The sequence below is a fragment of the Daktulosphaira vitifoliae genome, unplaced genomic scaffold (genome assembly GCF_025091365.1).
Source record: "Daktulosphaira vitifoliae isolate Bord-2020 unplaced genomic scaffold, ASM2509136v1 Scaffold_2, whole genome shotgun sequence".
Classification (NCBI taxonomy): Eukaryota; Metazoa; Arthropoda; class Insecta; order Hemiptera; family Phylloxeridae; genus Daktulosphaira; species Daktulosphaira vitifoliae.
The window spans coordinates 9,520,190-9,540,044 of record NW_026099573.1 but is presented as its reverse complement, the minus strand read 5'-3'; the positions used below and the strand labels follow the sequence as shown (position 1 = coordinate 9,540,044).

General features: G+C 31.5%; 2 protein-coding genes across 8 annotated transcripts; one reads left to right on the top strand and one right to left on the bottom strand.

Moving 5' to 3' along the window:
- Positions 1 to 1,713: 1,713 nt before the first annotated feature.
- On the bottom strand, positions 1,714 to 11,062 carry LOC126897389 (uncharacterized). The gene is made up of 7 exons (XM_050670939.1): positions 10,509 to 11,062; positions 9,800 to 10,091; positions 8,266 to 8,366; positions 3,724 to 3,853; positions 3,004 to 3,248; positions 2,262 to 2,851; positions 1,714 to 2,158 (listed from the first exon to the last, which is right to left on the bottom strand). The coding sequence occupies exons 1-7, from the start codon at positions 10,703 to 10,705 to the stop codon at positions 2,028 to 2,030; spliced, it is 1,686 nt and encodes a 561-aa protein (XP_050526896.1). The 5' UTR covers positions 10,706 to 11,062; the 3' UTR covers positions 1,714 to 2,027.
- Positions 11,063 to 11,599: 537 nt separating this feature from the next.
- LOC126897412 (uncharacterized) lies at positions 11,600 to 17,677 on the top strand. Of its 7 annotated transcripts, none has more exons than XR_007702093.1 (6): positions 11,601 to 12,559; positions 12,622 to 12,886; positions 14,987 to 15,204; positions 15,309 to 16,105; positions 16,456 to 16,658; positions 17,518 to 17,677. XR_007702093.1 is itself a non-coding variant. In XM_050670975.1 (4 exons), the coding sequence occupies exons 1-3, from the start codon at positions 12,360 to 12,362 to the stop codon at positions 15,086 to 15,088; spliced, it is 567 nt and encodes a 188-aa protein (XP_050526932.1). In that variant the 5' UTR covers positions 11,600 to 12,359; the 3' UTR covers positions 15,089 to 15,204; positions 15,309 to 16,449. The 7 variants fall into 7 exon arrangements, 1 of the variants encoding a protein (XP_050526932.1); XR_007702098.1 differs by lacking the exon at positions 16,456 to 16,658 and adding an exon at positions 17,334 to 17,419 and having other exon boundaries at positions 11,602 to 12,559; positions 15,309 to 15,927; positions 17,518 to 17,676; XR_007702096.1 differs by lacking the exon at positions 17,518 to 17,677 and having other exon boundaries at positions 11,603 to 12,559; positions 15,309 to 15,927; positions 16,051 to 16,105; positions 16,456 to 16,914.
- Positions 17,678 to 19,855: the final 2,178 nt, after the last annotated feature.

The window sequence follows — 19,855 nt, the reverse complement described above, 5'->3', positions numbered from 1 at the left end:
TTATTAAGCAATTGAAATATTAAATGGATAATACAACCTGCTGGACACCTAGAGATGTTATAATCCAACAGGGAGCTGACGGCGACACACACACACACTATAATATACGGAGTAGCAAGTTAATTTAATTATTAGGCAAAAGTAGTGATCGCGAAGATGGTAAAATGTCAACTGTCGTAGGGATATCTTATTATGGCACATTGGCCGTGAATTGCAAAAAGTGTTTATGTGTGCAGTCCGCCCTCCTGTTAGTATTGTTGTATGTCACTGTGTTAATTATATATATATATATATGTCTATTAAACGGTACAACGATGTTATGGGAGACAGAGATATGGGCACATGCAAATGTGATCGTATCAATGGGAACCTGATAAAAATCAAACCTCGTCGATTACACATCGTTCGGGTTATTTTTTCAAACGACCGATGTAAAAATAGGCCTACGCTTTTACTACACGACATATCGCGCATTACTTAACACTGGTAGCGCTTATCGATTTACGACCCGTAAAGTTCGAGTCTGTTATAATTTTTTCTTCGGAAAACCCTAAACTTCAGAGAGCTTCGGAGCGCTTAATGTTACATAAAATAGAACGTTTTGTGTAAACAAAACATTGTATTTTTTTTATTAAACTAAATCTAATGGTGTGAAAAAAAAAATAGCATTGCCGTTTTGAAAACATGAAGTCGACACTAGTTCTAAACGTAAGGGATGATGGCAGAAATTTAAATTTTCTCGTAAAACACCTCATCAAAGATCCGTAACGATTAAGAAAAAAAAAAATTGTTTATAACACTTGCATTTTTAAAGATATTACGTGAGACATAGTTAGTCGATGACCCTCTATATAATTTTGTTTTTAATTTTTCATTAAAACTTCATACATTTTTTTTTTGAATCTATGATATCTCGAATTTCCAGTTATGAAAAAAATCCATCTATCTATAATAGAGATGTTTAGATAAATAATCTACGATTGAATCATAGACTATTATTATTGTTATATTACTATAATTATTATTTTTGATTATAATATTACAAGGCGTAACCCAACACCCAATTTAACCGTAATAGAATACGTTTTTTTACGTTCGTCCATCGCGTATCTTACAGGGGGGGGTGATCCGACTCGATTTTTTTAAAACGGAAACCGTCACGTTTAACCCCCTCTAGCTTATACTCATAGCCAAAACGATCCGATCGATAAGACGACGACGACTTTCGAACAGGTAGCGTCGTACCTTTAAATCGATAGATTTAAAGTAACCCCGCCGGAGATGATCAGCAGTGGGTGCTACTATTTTTCAACATTTGAACGTTTCTAGAGGACACTCCATTTCCCGCCGCCGACTAGGTGTATAAAAAAAAAAGTTAACAACTTTTTAATAACCGGTCCAAAAGTCGCACGCGACCGCCGGTCGTTTTCTTTGATCGGATTTCGTTTACTATTGCACGAGACGGCGGCAACGATACAGAAGTACGTTTCCATTTCGAAAAAATCAAGTGGACACTGCTGTTTGATTTTATAAAAACTGAAGGACAGAAACGGATAAACGACACGTTCGGGCGTAACTAAGAAAAGCCAAAACAGCCGAAAAAAAAACACAAAAAAAATTATTATTTCAAGAGAACTAGATGAGAGCGTCTAGTGTTTTCAAAGAATCACCGATTATTATCGTTGTTGTTGTTATTATTACAGTACACGAGTATTTAACAAAAATGTACTCTGTATTATTTATTTAGAAAAAAGCATTTAACAAAAGTATTCAGCGGTCTCTATCGAAAATAACGCCAGACACCAGCGTTATTATACAGAACACAACAGCGTGTACGCGTGATAAATTTTTATAACACATAGAAAAACGCATATGGCTTTGCTTTGAACGTCATTTCGTACACATATATGAATATTTACACGTCAATATAAAATATGCACATCATACAGTCTACTAGTGAGAAATAAAAAAACGCGTGCTAAAAAAAAAAAATCGTTGACAGGTCGAGAGACTGGACAGTTTCCACATCAGTCACTGCCGCCGCCGCCGTCGTCTTCTCGATGATAATTTCTTCTTTTCAGCGTTTTAGGTTCGATTCGTTCACGGCCGACAGCCTCGTCCTCTCGGCGGCTTCCGACGACACGAGCGATTTCAGCGTCTAAAACAAAACCAAAAGCGTAAATACAACATCGAACACCGATAAAAAACACGACCGGATCGTTTGCAGCCGGCATTTTTTCGTTTTTCTCGATTGTACTAACCGTCGCCATCGCCGCCGCTGCCACCGCCGGTGAGCGCGTCTGATCTGCAACGGGAACTTTCGTCCTTTTCCACGTGACGACAATCGGATTCCGGCGGCGAGTTTTCGTCGTTTTTAGCATCGGGTGGTGGTGGTGGTGTCCAAACGGGCGGACGGTTCCTTTCGGCACAACTCGCGTCTTCCGAGCGGTCGTTTTTAGGTTCGGGCAACACGAGCGACGTTGAGTTTCGTTGCACTACTACTACGCCGTCGCCATCGTCGTCGTCCGGGTTCTTGGAGTAGTCGTCGTCGTCGTCCGGGATCATGGAGTAGTCGTCGTCGAACGCCGCAAAGAGTCGGTCGGCGGCCGTCGGACCGCCGCTCTCGGCCCGCCGCCGTCCGCCCAACACCAACGCCAACGGATCGTCCACGCCGAGAAGGCGGCAGAACGCCTCGGTTTGTGGATTGGTCGTCGCGGCCGCCGCAGCACCAACGCCGACGCCCCGGCGGTACGCGTCGTTGGAAACGAAATTTTCGGGTATCGCAAGACTGCCGTCGTCGAACAGACCGAGCACTGCGCTCCGCTCTTGCGGCGACGGACTAAAGTCGTACCTGGAAAAATAATAATACCAATAATGACCGAGTTTTCTGTCGGTTTAATTCAATTAAAAAAAAAAAAAAAAAACAAATCTATCACAACCGTTGGATTTGTATTTGTATTTTTTTTTTTTTATCATAATTTTGTTTTGGCATCGCGCGTTTACCTCTCGCCGTCAAACGACGACGGACCTCCCGCCGCCGCTCCTCCGCCGGACGGCAGATAGTAAACGTTGCTGTTGACGTTCAACAGGCCGTTGGTGCTCCTCAGCACGGCCAACCACTCGGCGTCGTACTGCAACCGGATCGGCCCGGACGCATCGTGGGCGATGTCCAGCACTTGCAGGAAACGTCTTCCCGGCAAACACTTGTCCAACGACAGGAATTTCGTTTGTTTTCGCATTTGGTCGTCCTGTAAAAAAAAAACGTACGATTATTATAAACTATTAACTACAACAACTACAACTACAACAACAACAGAGTCGTATCCCCAAACGTTTTGCTACGATTGAATTGCACGCGCTTTCTTGTCATGTCCGTGAAACAAAACGATTCATCTTCTGGAAATATAAACGACGCAGAAAGGTTTTTTTATCGCGTTAAAAAATAATATAAACGCCGTGTCGAATAACACGTGATAATATTAAACGCGTACGATTTACATTTTGATTCAGGATTTTCGAGCGACAAATTTTATTTAATTGCCAGATCACAAAATCCAGCATAAAAAGAGTAAAAAAAAACTATACCCGCTTTTTTAGTTTAGTAACAATCGAGGGGACCGCCGAGTTTTAGTCATTAAATTCCCCCCCGCCCATTAAAAAATAGTTCAAGCGCCCCCGAACGCGTTTAAAAGTTTTATTAGATAATAATGTCTTTGCAATTACATCGGACGAGTGATCGACGACGGCGGCATATTTACAATGGAGATGGGCGGAAAACCAATAAGTGGGCCTGAGAATGTTTAGTAGTTCTCTAGCTGGTGGATTTCCCAACTTTCCTTCATCGATATCGTTTCTAAAAAATAAATAAATATAAATATTATTATAACATTATGTTCAATAATAATATTTATATTATAATATATAATATTAATAATATTATAATATTCAAATAACAATGTGGCTCAAAAAAAATCGATCTTCGAAATGTTTATGAGATACCTCATAAATGTATTATATACATTAAAATAAACATTTTATGAAAATTTGAGATTAAAAAAAAAATTTTTACAGGTCGCTCAACGCGTTTTAAGAAAATTGACCAAAAATACTCAAAAAAACATAAAATGTCATTATTTATTCAATTTTTGTTCAAATTTCTTACTTAGTACATCTAAATTGTTCGTTTTTTAATGCCGAATAATAATAATTAGAAAAAAAAATTGTAAGTCCAAAATTGATTGCGTAAAGTTCATAAAAAGCTCAAAAATATGGTTAAGTTCAACGAACTGTTAAGTAAACCAAAAAATTTTTTTTTTTCATTTTTTTTTTTTAATTTGATTAATATTTGTGTGTATTTTAAGAGGAAAAAATTTTTTCCACTAATGTTTAAAACTACTACCTTTTTTTTTAGATTAGAACGTACGCTAGAATATACGATGTACATAAAAATAAATGAAAATATCGTCAAATTTTACTGTTTCCTTTTTACATTTTTTTATTTTAAAATTTGGCATTAGCTATATATACATACATATATATTTATAATTATAAAAATAAAAATAATTTTTTTTTTTTTGTCACCAATGTTGATTTTTTACAATCGGGGTACTCATTCTAGACAGAATAAACGTATCTAGCCGAAAAGCCACGTATATATTGGCGTCTGCTTTAACTTAGTGTGATAAAAATATTAATGATTATTCGATAAGTAAAGATTGAATTCAAAGAGCTCGTAATTTTAATAGAAAAATTATAAATAATGAAATAATAAAATAATTCAAACCAAACACCGCTTTAATGGTGCACTGGGAAGGAAAAATGTTACCGTCTTACAACAAAAAAAATTACACTGAACGTTTAGCGGTATTAGTATCTGGTGATGGCAAAACTAAACTTTTGGGAGTGCCTAAACTTTTAAATTCTACAGGCAAATCGCAAGCTGATGCCGTTATTANAGCCAATCGCAAATAGTGCATGTATTTTAATCGAAAAAAAATTAGGTAAGGAATTATTGAGTTTTGCTTGTAGGCACCATATACATGAAATAATAATTAGGAGAGTTTTTGATAAATTAATGCCTCCATCATCTGGCCCAGACATAGCTCTATTCTAANACTGGCCCAAACATAGCTCTAATCAAACGTTTTTCTAATAGCTGAAAATATAGACAAAAAACTATACTTTAATATGTTGACAGATGATGTTGTGTTAAAGATATTAGCACCAAATATAGACATAATTTCTAAATTTGTGAACAAAAATTAAATTTAAATCATCCTTGGGATGATTTAAACTCAATAATTCCTTACCTAATTTTTTTAAAATACAGTGTAATTTTTTTTGTTGTAAGACGGCAACATTTTTCCTTCCCAGTGTACCATTAAAGCGGTGTTTGGTTTGAATTATTTTATTATTTATAATTTTTCTATTTTTTTTTCTAATTATTATTATTCGGCATTAAAAAACGAACAATTTAGATGTACTAAGTAAGAAATTTGAACAAAAATTGAATAAATAATGACATTTTATGTTTTTTTGAGTATTTTTGGTCAATTTTCTTAAAACGCGTTGAGCGACCTGTAAAAATTTTTTTTTTAATCTCAAATTTTCATAAAATGTTTATTTTAATGTATATAATACATTTATGAGGTATCTCATAAACATTTCGAAGATCGATTTTTTTTGAGCCACCCTCATATATATACTGGCGTTTAACTGATGTTATTTGATTATTTCAACATATTACAATGTATCGATGAAATAATTATAATTGATTTTATTAACTACATTAATGATAATAATTTTCATAATAATTATTAATTACAATTAATAATAAAAATAAATCGGCTCCTTTTTAATGCATCTGGGAGGGTTTAACCCAAATTAAATACACTCAAATTAAAAAAAAAAAATTTTTTTTGGTTTACTCGAGTGTTTGTAGAACTTAACCATATTTTTGAGCTTTTCACGGACTTTACGCAATCAATTTTGGACTTGCAAATTTTTTTTTCTAATTATTATTGTTCGGCATTAAGAAACGAACAATTTAGATGTAATAAGTAAGAAATTTGAACAAAGTTGAATAAATAATGACATTTTATGTTTTTTTTTGGGTATTTTCTTAAAACCCGTTGAGCGACCTGTACAACATTTTTTTTTAAATCTCAAATTTTCATAAAATGTTTATTTTAATGTATATAATACATTTATGAGGTATCTCATAAACATTTCGAAGATCGATTTTTTTTGAGCCACCCTCATATATATACTGGCGTTTAACTGATGTTATTTGATTATTTCAACATATTACAATGTATCGATGAAATAATTATAATTGATTTTATTAACTACATTAATGATAATAATTTTCATAATAATTATTAATTACAATTAATAATAAAAATAAATCGGCTCCTTTTTAATGCATCTGGGAGGGTTTAACCCAAATTAAATACACTCAAATTAAAAAAAAAAAATTTTTTTTGGTTTACTCGAGTGTTTGTAGAACTTAACCATATTTTTGAGCTTTTCACGGACTTTACGCAATCAATTTTGGACTTGCAAATTTTTTTTTCTAATTATTATTGTTCGGCATTAAGAAACGAACAATTTAGATGTAATAAGTAAGAAATTTGAACAAAGTTGAATAAATAATGACATTTTATGTTTTTTTTGGGTATTTTCTTAAAACCCGTTGAGCGACCTGTACAACATTTTTTTTTAAATCTCAAATTTTCATAAAATGTTTATTTTAATGTATATAAAAAATTTATGAGGTATTTCATAAACATTTCGATCGATTTTTTTTGCGCCACCCTAATATATATAAACTATGCTCCGCCCCAGACCTGGAGCCCTACGAACCTTACGCACCTTCGCTACGCCGAGCACGATAAGTGCAGAAAAAATATTACATCAGAATCAGCGTAACAAAAATATATTAAAAATGTTATTATTAAAATCAGGAATATTCAAAAAGAGAATATAGTAAAATGTATTGGGTATAAGGTTGACGTTTGTTAATGAGGTATTCCCTTTAGGCCTATTCAAATATTATTTTAGGAGAGTATTTAATATTTTTTACTTTGTTAAACATGTTATAGAATTTTTTTGCTAAAACTTAAAGTAATGATGAAAAAAATGGACATTAGGTCCTTATTTATTAGAAGTTGCCTAAAAAAATATTGATAGTGCTAGTTGAAGGGGGGTCCGTATCTCCCTTAAATACACCCCTGATATACACAAAAATTATAAATATTCTAATTATAATAATTGTGTTTATATTATAGAATAATTAAAAAAAATTCAGCAGGTTATTATACATGGGACTATGTAAAAATTGAATTTTGATAAAAATATTGGTAACTGCGATGTAACGTTGGACAGCATAGTTGTCATAGATGAATCCCAATTAAAACGATAAACTCACAGACACATACATCATTTATGAGAAAAAAAGATTATTAATAATGTACTGTTCTGATAATGAAAGTACAAACTTATATAATTATAACCCTTTTGAAATTTATATATAACATATAATATTCCTCGATAAAATATAGTGCCATGTGCAAATGGAAAATAGTGTCCTAATAAAAATACATATTTACCATATAGTTAAGGTTCATAATAAACGTATGAGCAGAAATGAATCACTGCGCATAATAAAATCATGATTTCAAAATCAAAATAAAAAAAAAGCTCGTAAAACTGTGAAAAACGAACGGATTGAATTGATTTTTTTAACATATCTCAGTAATGTCATTGGGCGGGTCTGATGAAAATTTCAAACCGTCAGCAAGCGTTTTTCTCGAAAACGGTCGAAAAAAAAAAAATTTGAAAATTTGAAAATCCGAGCACGCTAAATAATTTTCCCAGAAAAGCGTATTCTTCCTTATTCTATTATATAATAAGATATATATATATATGTATGTATGTATATATTATATTATATATGTATACACATAATGAATGCGTGTATGTATATATAAATTTAATTATTATAAATGAACATTTACATGATGTTTCTGTTTAATAGCGGACATAATATATTTACCGTTACACTGAAAACAATAGGCTTTATACACATATCGTGTGCAATAAGCATATCCGATAAATTTTAATCGATGCACACTCGTGAAAACAAGTAATGCTACGACGTCGTAACGTTTTAATCTTAGTATAAAAAAAAATACATGTTTCAATTGTATTACCACCACCCTGCCTGTTGTATGTGAAAATTGTTTTAATCGCGTTTCAACTCACTGGAAAAAAGGTTTGAACCTGAGCAGTTGCCCGAGATCGCCGTGTTGTTCGATTCCTTGCGGCCAATCGTGCGACAGCATCACGTCGACGGGTTCTCGGAGCTAAAAAAGGAACAAGATATTGAAAATCAAAAAAAAAAAAGTACTTAGAGTTATATACAAGCAAAACGAAAATATAAAACGTCGTGTTCCTTGTCGTGCTTTTTGGAAGAAATTTTCTAGTAAAACGTGTTTTACTTGAAACACCGAGGAGGGATGATTTTCATTCTTTATAAGCATAATTTAAAAAAAATCAAATAAACGTTGTGTGTTTTGTAACGATACTAGTGTAAATATAAATAATAATACGACCAGACAATAAGATGTTCAGGGGATGGCGCCTTGGAGTATGAATGATAAATGCACACAAAANATACGACGAGACAATAAGATGTTCAGGGGATGGCGCCTTGGAGTATGAATGATAAATGCACACAAAATATTCATACAGTGCCGTACCGTCATTGGCGCAATAATATATTCGGTATATATATATATATATATATTAGGGTGGTCTTTATTTATATGGGTAGACATATTTTTTACACTGTACCCTTTAGGCATCGGTTCAGTCGTACGAGAGAAAATAAAGTAGACAAAATTTCGAACGTTTCACTCGACCCCACATATATGATATACAATAATCATGTTCATTTAACGATAACGCAAAGCGTTTGTAAAAATACACATTGATTGTGCCCACGACTTTATAATGTTTGAATAGATAATGGATCCGGCTTATAATTACAGAGTATTCAAACAAACCACCCTCAATAGTCATATTACAATTCCGATTCGGCGGCACCAGAAGGCATCGAGTAAATCCTTCCAGATTTTACTTTCTCGTACGACCGAACCAATATAGAGGGGTACTGTAAAAAAAAAAAAAAAACAATAATTTGAATAGTTTACGGACCAAAATATATATTACAAAGTATATAAAATTAATATATAACTAACTGTTTTATATTAATATATAAATATATATATATTTGGCACATTTATCGTATTCTCTATTTAATATGTTTTTAAACAGAAGACGGCTTTGCAAAAAATATATATTTACATTTTTTTGGCACCCTACACCCAGAGAAAAACCTCGATCTGTATAATAAATTCATTGTTCAATTTGATAAATATATCATTACTATTGAACCTATGATATATTTATCAATATGATAATTGTTTTTCTTGTCTTGAACAATAATTATTCATAAGAATAGTTATTTTGTTCGTATTAATAAAACATTATCATAAACCCTTGATAAAATTTCTCTATCAAAATTGATTGAGGTTTTTCTTTGGGTTTAAGGCACTCGCCCCCCCCTTCCACTTTGCACGCATAACTAACACACACACACACTGACATCGATGGAAAAAGAACGCCTATACGTCAGCACTTGAGGTAGGAAAGCTTCGGTTTTTTTTTAAAGACGAATAAACTCTGCACGACGCGTAACATACCGTCGCAACGCACTTTTACGCGCGTTCCTTACCTGCTTTAGCCGGAACACGTCCAGCTGCCTGACGTGGTAGACGCTCCGCTTGGTCCGCTCGTCGTACGGCGGCCGCTCGTGCCGGCCGCGCGCGTAGTCGCCGCCCTTGTAGATGCCCGACAGGCCGGCGATCCGCACGCCCCCGACGTTGACCACTCCCGCGGTGCCCAGGTAGTATATGCCGGGAGCGGCCCAGCCGCCGTAGCTCAGCTCCTGCAGGTGCGCCGACGCCTCGTGGTTGCCGCCGATGAACAGCGTGAGGACCGGGGCGACCAGCTCGCCGGTGTAGTACCTGCGAAACGCGGACGACAATTACAACAGTTTATACAATTAACCCTTCATTAGGTAGGTGAAAAAATGTTATGTTAACAGATAACATGGGTATGATAGACCCATATAATTAAATCGATTTTACTTTTGTATGGTAAAACTTTATTTCTTCAAATGGGAATAACAACTACATAGACATACTTAGAAATATATTTTAACAATTACGAAACAAAAAAAGAAAAGATTTAGGTCTTATAGACCCGACCTACCTAATGAAGGGTTAACAATTACAATAACGCGCACAAACAATCACGCACGAACACTCACACGTCATTTAGCGGTCGCGTCTTTGTTACACTCGTTCCACTCCTTACAAAGCTCCGCTCGGTCCACTCGTTACAATCACTCCTCTCCGCCCAATTCACTCCGCTCTACTCACTTGTAAAACGATCCCATGCGCCTGTACTTCGGGGGCACGGCCATCGACTCCATGTCGCGGGCGTCCCGGGCCGCCTGGAAGTCCCCGCAGCAAACTAGCAGATCGGTCCGGACGCCTGTCCTACGCTCGACTTCGGCCAGTGTGCCGTACACGCGCTCCAGTTCGCCGTGCGCGCATCCCTGCACGGCGATCCTCATGGCGGCGGCGGTGTTGGTGGTGGTGGTGATGCCGTCGCCGCCGCCGGTGGTCTCGATCGCACAGCCGACACTGGATTACTACTCGCGATCACGACAACGACGACCGCCGCGATTTCGTCTCGCGGTGCGTGTGTGTATTCGCGCACGTACGTACACGGTGAGCGATACGTCGTACGCGTGTCACTGCGGCGATACGGTCCGGCAAACGTAAGACAAACTACGCGAATTCGTTTGTTGTGTCGCGCACAAACTGCGAGTCTGGAGAAAAGCGAGAAATTCCGTACGATCGTATCGTGCCGGTGAACAGCACGATAGAGACTATCAAACGAGCGCCGTCGTGATAAACTCGATAACGGGTGCGGGTCAAAACGATTTCGACAACAAACCGCGTTGGCTACCACGTTACTACGTAGGCAACCGCGTTACCGAATGCGGTTTCACCATCAACCGCGGTCGATATCGACGACCGTCTCGTTTCCGCGTTATCGAGTGTTACGACGACGACGGCGATAACACTTTTTCTGATATCATCGCAACACGGACGTGTTACAATGAGCGACGCGTTTTACGTTTGTCGTTTATCCATTTATCCATTAACGAGCCAATTATAAATATTATAATTTTATTAATATTAACACTTTATCATAGATACATACATGTATATTAATATTGAATTATATAAATATAAATACGTGTGTACGTTTTATACGCGTACGCGCGTTTACGGTCGGGTGACGCCATTTCATACCGCGCGATACGGCCTCGAGGGCACGGGATCGGCGTTTTAAAAAGTTTCATTTTTCTCCAAATACCGTATTTACCCGTATCGTAACCCACCGGATCAATTGTTTAAACATTTTTTAAAACGGTAAAGTAATGTTTGACGCACACACATACTTATGTGTAATAATGGTTATATACAGTGGCGTATTTAGAAGGGGGCACATGCCCCTCCCCATTGATTGAATGCTGTAAATATTTTATCAAGCTTTGTAATAATGTATAATATTAGAAAAAGTTTTTTTTTGATTATCGATAATAACATAGGCTTATTAAAAGTTGGTCGATATATTTGTCTTATGGATCAAAATTTGACAACCGCACAGTTGTCCCGATAATGTCATCTCCTATTTTTGATGTGTTTATCGCGTAGTGATGCACACTTATTAAATAAGAAATATTTTTATTGATAAACATTTAATATATAAAAAATATGTGTAAACAAAAGTTAGGAGCAATAAAGAAAGTCGTTTTATGGTACTTATTCATGAACATTTCTTGTAGCCCTCCCCCCCACCATTGTAAATTTCTAAGTACGTCATTGTTTATATGTATATAACAGTATAATATAACGTAATACAATCGTAAAACATTGAGTTTTTGCGTACAGTTAATATGTAATAGTCTTTAATAAAAAACACCTCTAAACCATTTGTGCGTTTTTTTTTCGAGTAGACGTTCGAAAAGAAAATTCAACACGGTTAGCGATATATGAAACCCTAGACGCTACAGAGCGCGCATCAAATGCCGCGCTCCTATTGGTCGACTTTTAATAGATTTATACAATCTATTTTAACACAATCTGTTTTCATCAAACTTTAGATGTATACTTCTAAATTACTTCTAAATTAAACGTTATAATTTCAATGCAAAAATGATTAATTGTATAATTGATGGAATCAATAATATTAATAAGGATTTGCATTGCAAATTAGTAGAAAGTAAAAAAAATAATGTATCAGTGATACGATGCAATTTAAACAATGAAGAGGACGTTGACATTTTTTTTTGCATATTTAAAGAAATAACTGCTACGAGTTGGATTGTTCAGGGGCAATTAAAAAATCCCGATAGGTGAGTGAAATATATTAATGTATAGCGTAATTTTTAAGCATACTAATTGTAGTATTTAATAGAGTCGTGTATCATAAATATTGGTTGTGCCAACACAGCCAAAGAAATAAGGTATACAAGAAAAATTTAGACGAATTAACTCCACGTAATACATTGTGTGAGGCTAAAATTGATATTTTAATTAAAAAAAATAACAGAAATACGAGAAAAAATGATGATTATCTAAAGCAAAATCCTCCTTTATGTGGACAAATTACTCTAAGCAATGAACATAATCATACAATCAATACAAGTGGTTCATTGAAATATTTACGTATTAATCCAGAAGTAAGCATACAGTACAAAATTAAAAAAATATTTAATCATAATAGTAAATTAGTAACATAGTAAATTTAGCTTGCATATTAAAATATTATACACATATGTTAAATCTAAAAGTATTCATAAAATATTTTATTACTTATTACCAATAATTTTCCATTGTTTTGATTCTTATTTTGTCAGGAATAAAATATTGTAACAACGTTATTCATTATATAAATATTATATAAATTTCCTAAAATTAATATAAAAATTGTGTTTTAAATCAATTAAACATTATATCAATTTAGTGGTTTGAATCAAAAGTAAATAATATTTTCAATTGTTGAAATTTAATAAAAATAAAAGGTATGGCTTTTTGCTAAATTTTGTAGGTTTAATGTAAAAAATAAATATAGGTGATACAGAATTTCCAGTATTATAGCAGATTTTATCAATCTCTGAGTTATACACAATTTTTTTCTATTTTATAGTTTATAAATGCCTAAATACTTAAAACTTCTTTTGGTGGGTGGGTGTCAAAACCAAGATAGGTCATTGAGAATGAATATATATTAGAAGTTGCTGAGGCGGGTCATAATAATACAAAAAAGACAATTTAAAACCCTGAAAAGAGGTTGTTTAACTTATAAAATCCTTGGAAGCATAAGTGTTAAACAAATATTAAGTACTTTAAATCTGAAATACGCAATTGTCTCGCTGACTGTCAACAATATTTTCTTAACTTAGTAAAAGAGTTACTGTTGGAAAGTAGTATGGTATCATATACAATTAAGTAGTGAAGTATTTACAATTAAGTATTACTTTTTTAAATATTCACAATTAAGTAGTTAATTATTATATACAATTAAGGTGTATATCTAATGTGTGATAAAAATCTCATGTTGATAACATTCTATCGTGTGATAAAAGTCGACCAATAGGAGCGCGGCATTTGATGCGCGCTCTGTAGCGTCTAGGGTTTCATATATCGCACACGGTTACACTGTACTCGATCACACATATTCAATCGCTGTGTGTGCGAGTCGGTAGGTGAGTTGGTTGGGTGGAAGGCGGGAAGGCAGGCAACCGCTATCCGACGTAATCCGGTACAATAATATTCAACCCACTCCGGAAAGTTATCGGTCGTTCCAGTTTACATCCGACATTACAACAATTCATATATATATAACAGAACCAAACAAATTACGAGCAATATATTATAAATTATGAATATACAAAAAGATTACATATATAAATATCGCTCTCTGTCTCCCACTGTATTTACTGTTTCAGTACAGTGGAGGATATTTTATTAGTGTTTCATACGTAACATCACTAAGCTGTTATATAGTTGTTTAAGATTAATACAAATTAAGTACAAAGGAAATTTACATGCGATATCATTTTGACTTGGTACGAATGTAACATACATACTACGTTCCTTCGAAATATTACACTTTATGTATTATGATAAACGTAAATTGCTAAGAAATTTAATTTTAGAAATGTATTAAAAAACAAAATATTTTGTCATACGACGCTGTAATTGCCTATCAATACGTGGAAAATCCAAAAACTCCATGTGACGTATGCCTTTATCTTTTATTTTAAGGGATCGGCCACAAACGACCAACAACTCTGTAGTAGTCGCGATGTTGTTATGTACAATCTCGTAATTGTATGTGTTAGACAGTATACTTGTTTAATTATTATTAAGTGTTTAATTATAATTATTATTTTTTCTTATATTTTTTAATAATGGTTGAAGAAAAAAAAAATGTAAGTTATACAATGTTAACACTTGATAAAATACTGCATCCACACTTAATAACATTGTCATATAAGCACACTCAGTAGTGTAAAATTTTAAGGATTGCATCTAATTAATTAATTTGGCAGGTGGTCAGAGTTTTTTAAAGACTTACAAATACCAACTTTAAATTTTATGATGTGACATAAATGTGAAGTTTTAAAAATTTATTTATTAAAACTTACTAAAATTTATAAACGTATTTAAAGAAACAATTAATGGTTTTTTAAATTTATTTAATCAATAATATTTACAATTAGTGTCCGATGTACACTTAAGATATTGAACTAACGAATTATAAAATATTTATGTAGGATTCCTCCTTAAATGGCTTATTGTGCTGTTCACCGACCAAAATGAGTATAGTGTTGTATCAACGAATTGGTCAGAAAAAATTAATTGACTCTAGTAAATAATTGGTATTGGCCTCCAGGGCACTGTTAACAGTGACATGTTATACAAAAAGCAGATGAGCCGGTGTTAACCTGGAAAATGTATAGAGTAAAAGTTTATGGTGGAAATAAAACTTTTGGTAAGAATTATTACATATTTATATAATGTGTAGTGATTATTTTTAGCTCATCTATATGCCAACTACTTTTTTATTAATAGTTTATATATATAACTATTTTACAGATAATTTTAATAGAGCATGGCATCAACAAGTTAATATTGTGGATTCGTCAACTAATGAAACAGGCAATGAAGAAATTATGATTCCAAGACATAAACAAAAAGGAAAGCTTGTCTCACAAAATGTGTTGTTTAATGTAACTGATAAAAGTGACAACGACAATGGTAATTTTTAAATTAATATAACTTTAACAATATAGTCAAACCAAAAATATAATGCGTGTATTATTTTTTTTTAAGTACATATTTTATGTATAATTCTATGATATTCCTATAAACTATATAATTATAAGTATAACATAACAATATAACTTTTTAATTCAATTAATTAGTTTGTTTAGATAATAGTTATAATATAATGGCTCAGTCATCATCCGCCACATTGAATATTGTCAAAACCTTTGTTTGTAAAATCATATAGTAGTACTCTAATAGTTTCAAGTTTAGAATGTCTTATTTACCAAACCAATCAATATCTTTGGCCACACATACATCAGTTGAACTTGCAGCATCTTGTAATTGGTCTTCTTCATTAACTGAAAATGACAACCATCAACAACTCTCCGAGTCAATGCCTACAGAATCCACAGATATTTGTTCTACAACGGACTTCTAATTAAAGGTATATTAAGTGGCCAAAAATTAATTATCGTAAGGTAAAAATTTAAAGTTTTATGTGTGAATCCAAAGAAAGAATAATTTTTGAATTTTGATTACACTTTTATATTCATATTTTAATTAATAGTCATCATACACAATGAACGCTTTAAATCAGTGTGTTCTCCGACAAAAGAATTATGGTAATATTTATTTAATATTACATATTATATATATAAATAAATAGAATAGAATATAATAGGTATGCAATTATTTTCTTTGAATAAATGCATAACAAATAGTTAAATTTTTTTATTGATCTACATGCAATTTATGGAGAAGGCTTACCTATCTTGTAATATCTTGTACCTTATGGTGCTTTTATAAAAATACATTTTGGTTAGGCATGAATACATTGAGGTTATTAAAAAATAATACTTTTATTATTATTTTTATTTTAGAATTATTTGTGATTGTAAAAATAACAAACCACCTTGTTTGTAAAATACATTTTTCATATTAGCTTATATTTTTTTTGTGTATACTTCTACAGATCCAACAATGAACATGATGATGTTAAATAGAATATTATCAAAAGTAGAAAACATTGAAAAAATGTTGTCTAAACATAAAAATGAAAATAAAAATGTTCTGTTAGACAATAAATTTTTAACAAAAGTCTCCATTGATAATGTTGAAGGATTTTTATTGGTTGAAAGTTGCATTAGTAATGAAATTGATTTTGTTTCAAAATTGGTAATTAGAACTTTGGTTAAACACGAGTAAAAAAAGTTTTAACGGCTAAATCTAGTCAACATTTTCACAAAAAATTAATATATATTTCATAGTTTTTACAAAATTAAACCTAAATTTCAGTTTTTGCTGTAGAAATATTTTATGAGTGACAATATAATTTTTTATATGTGTTTATGTTTTTTTTTTATACATTTATAATTACAGTTTCAAAATAATATTTAGAAAAAAATTTTATTTATATTTAATAAGTGCCATTTTTATTTCTTTATTTAGATTGATACATTATCTTTTTCTTCTTCTTAATTCCCAGATCAAAATTTATTCATTTATGTTTGCGGTTACATTATGAAAAAAATGTTCAATTCAACATTCTTGTGATATATGTGTAGAATATGCTAAAATTCAAAATAAATTAGATAATTAATTTTTATTATGTTATTTTAAAGCTTATAAAAACCAAGAAAAATCATTATTCAGAAATTTACAAATGCCTCATAAAGATTTTTATAATTACTTGTATAAATTAGAATCCATTTTTATAGAAAGTTTTCCTATTTTATCTGTTGAAAAAGGAGTTGATGATAATCTTAAATTCCAAATGCTAAATAATATCTATAAATATCCATGTACAAATTTGAACAATGATTATCTTATAAAATTTTTTATTCGTTTTAGGATGTATTCTACAATAAAATTTCTAAACAGACATTTAGTATCCGATAAAGACTTAAAAAAAGAAAATTAGCAATTCTCTTGCATATGTAAATTAACTTTTTTTCATAAACACATACATTTTTTTAATTCATAATTAGTTTAAAATTTTTTTATTATTAAATTTTAAATTAAATTATTTTTCTAGTTGTACTGAGTGGATTTCTTAACATTGAGGACTATTTTGTTGGAAAATTTAGTGATACAGTGCATAATAATAATGTTAACATAATTTTTTTTATTTTGTATTGATGTATTTTTTTTTTACCAATATATATTTTTAATTTTTTATTAATCATATTTATTTTTTTATTCAATAAAATATTAAATAAAATTTATTGTTCAAAATAATATACAATACCTTATTTGAACTTATACAATTTACTATAGAGAACGAATAAATAATGTGTATTTGACTTGATTGATAAATAATAACAGCAAGTACATACTAAAAAGTTAAAATTTAATTTAGATTGTCCATCATAATGACATCCAAGCGCACTTACTAAAAATTACAGCTTCATATGTTATAAATAAAAGTAACTAAATGTTGACAAAAATTCAATGAAAAAATAATAAACTTTACACAAAAATCTCATTATCGAAGTAGTTAAGGATAAAAGTTTTAAAATTTCCAAACTTGCACTTAATAACTATCTACCTAAAACGTGTTTATTTTAAGTTTGAAATACCACTGTTCGTGTAACACGAATTTCAAAATTCATTTAAAGATAGCAATAATACATTTAATTTATTAAACCTTCATAATTTGAAGAGTAAAAATAAATATAATAATCTTAACATTTAATTTAATAAAATTTTGAAATTCAACCTCATAGCAGCTACATTAATTATAAATTATAATAAAAGTTTAAGTAAATTTAATACTTTAAAATTTTTATTTGCAGTAGGCAGTAAATAGAACAATCAAAATGATTTAAATCAAACTTGTTAAATAAAAATATTTTTGTATAAATTTGGTACTTTTCTTGATTTTTTCCTGCAAAGTCTTCTATAATTTCATCAAATGATAAAAAATTCAGTACATCATTTTCAATACTCATAATAGATAAAAAGTGTAATCGCTCTTCGTGCATTAGAGTCCTTAATCTATTTTGGATGATCTTCGACCTTGAAAAAGAGCGTTCACCACTACGATTAGTTAACATTATTTATTTATTTATGTATAATATACGGGTGTTAACCCTTTAACAATTAGAATATTTATAAGTACAGTAAAAATCAATAATAACATAAACAGTTACAAAAAAAGAAAAAATAATGACATGTTTGTAGTGAATAAAAAATATAATAAAATATAAAAATAATAAATTATACAAGAGAATTTGAATTTAAATTTAAAGCCAAATAAACATTCTGTCTGAATACAAAACGCGACATAGAAAAAAAATCGATATGATCCATAATTCTGTTAGCCAAAGATAGAGCTCTTGGGAAAAACGAGGAGGAAGTATAAATATTTTTAGGAAGAGAAATATGAAAAAAATTAGATTTTCTTAATACGTGAGTATGTACATTAAAACCAATGTGAGATAATAATTCTGGAGAATAAATAAGACCATTTAATAAGTCATATAGGAACATTATATCCGCAACATTTCTCCTCAAATCACAAGACACGATCCCCAATTGGGAAATCTGCAACTTGTATGATTCTCTTGAGATGGGTATATTTAATTTAAAACATAATAATTTTAAAAACTTATACTGAACATTTTCAATTCGACTGGTACATGATATATAGTGTGGTGACCAAACAATTGATCCATACTCAAGATGAGATCTAACCAAGGAAAAATATAAAGTTTTTAAGGCATTAATATTTTTAAAATTTATCGTGCTTCTATTAATAAAACCAAGCATCTTAAAAGCTTTTTTAATAAAGGTGTTAATATGGGTGGAAAAATCCAAATTAAAATTTAAGATTATCCCTAAGTCTCTGATAGAGGCAACTCTTGTAACTATATTACTATCAATCAAATAATTATAGGTATTTATATTATTTATTCGGGAAAACGTAATCACACTACACTTATTTATATTTAATGGAAGGTGATTAACACGACTCCATTCAACAAATTTATCTAAATTTGACTGCAATTTTATTACATCTTTTGGTGATTTAATAACTGAAAATAATTTCACATCATCAGCAAATAATAGAATATTAACTGAGCTATCAAAAATAGATGGTAAATCATTTATAAATAGTATGAATAAGAGGGGACCTAAGTGCGACCCTTGTGGTACACCAGAAGTAACCAAAAATTCNTTTGTAGTACACCAGAAGTAACCAAAAATTCATTAGAAATAAAACTATTAATTTTAACCACCTGGGTACGAGAACATAGGTAAGATTTTAACCAATTAAAAAATGTACCATGAATACCAACACAAGATAATTTATGTAATAGAATATTGTGGTTTACTTTATCAAACGCTTTCTGAAAGTCTGTATAAATAGT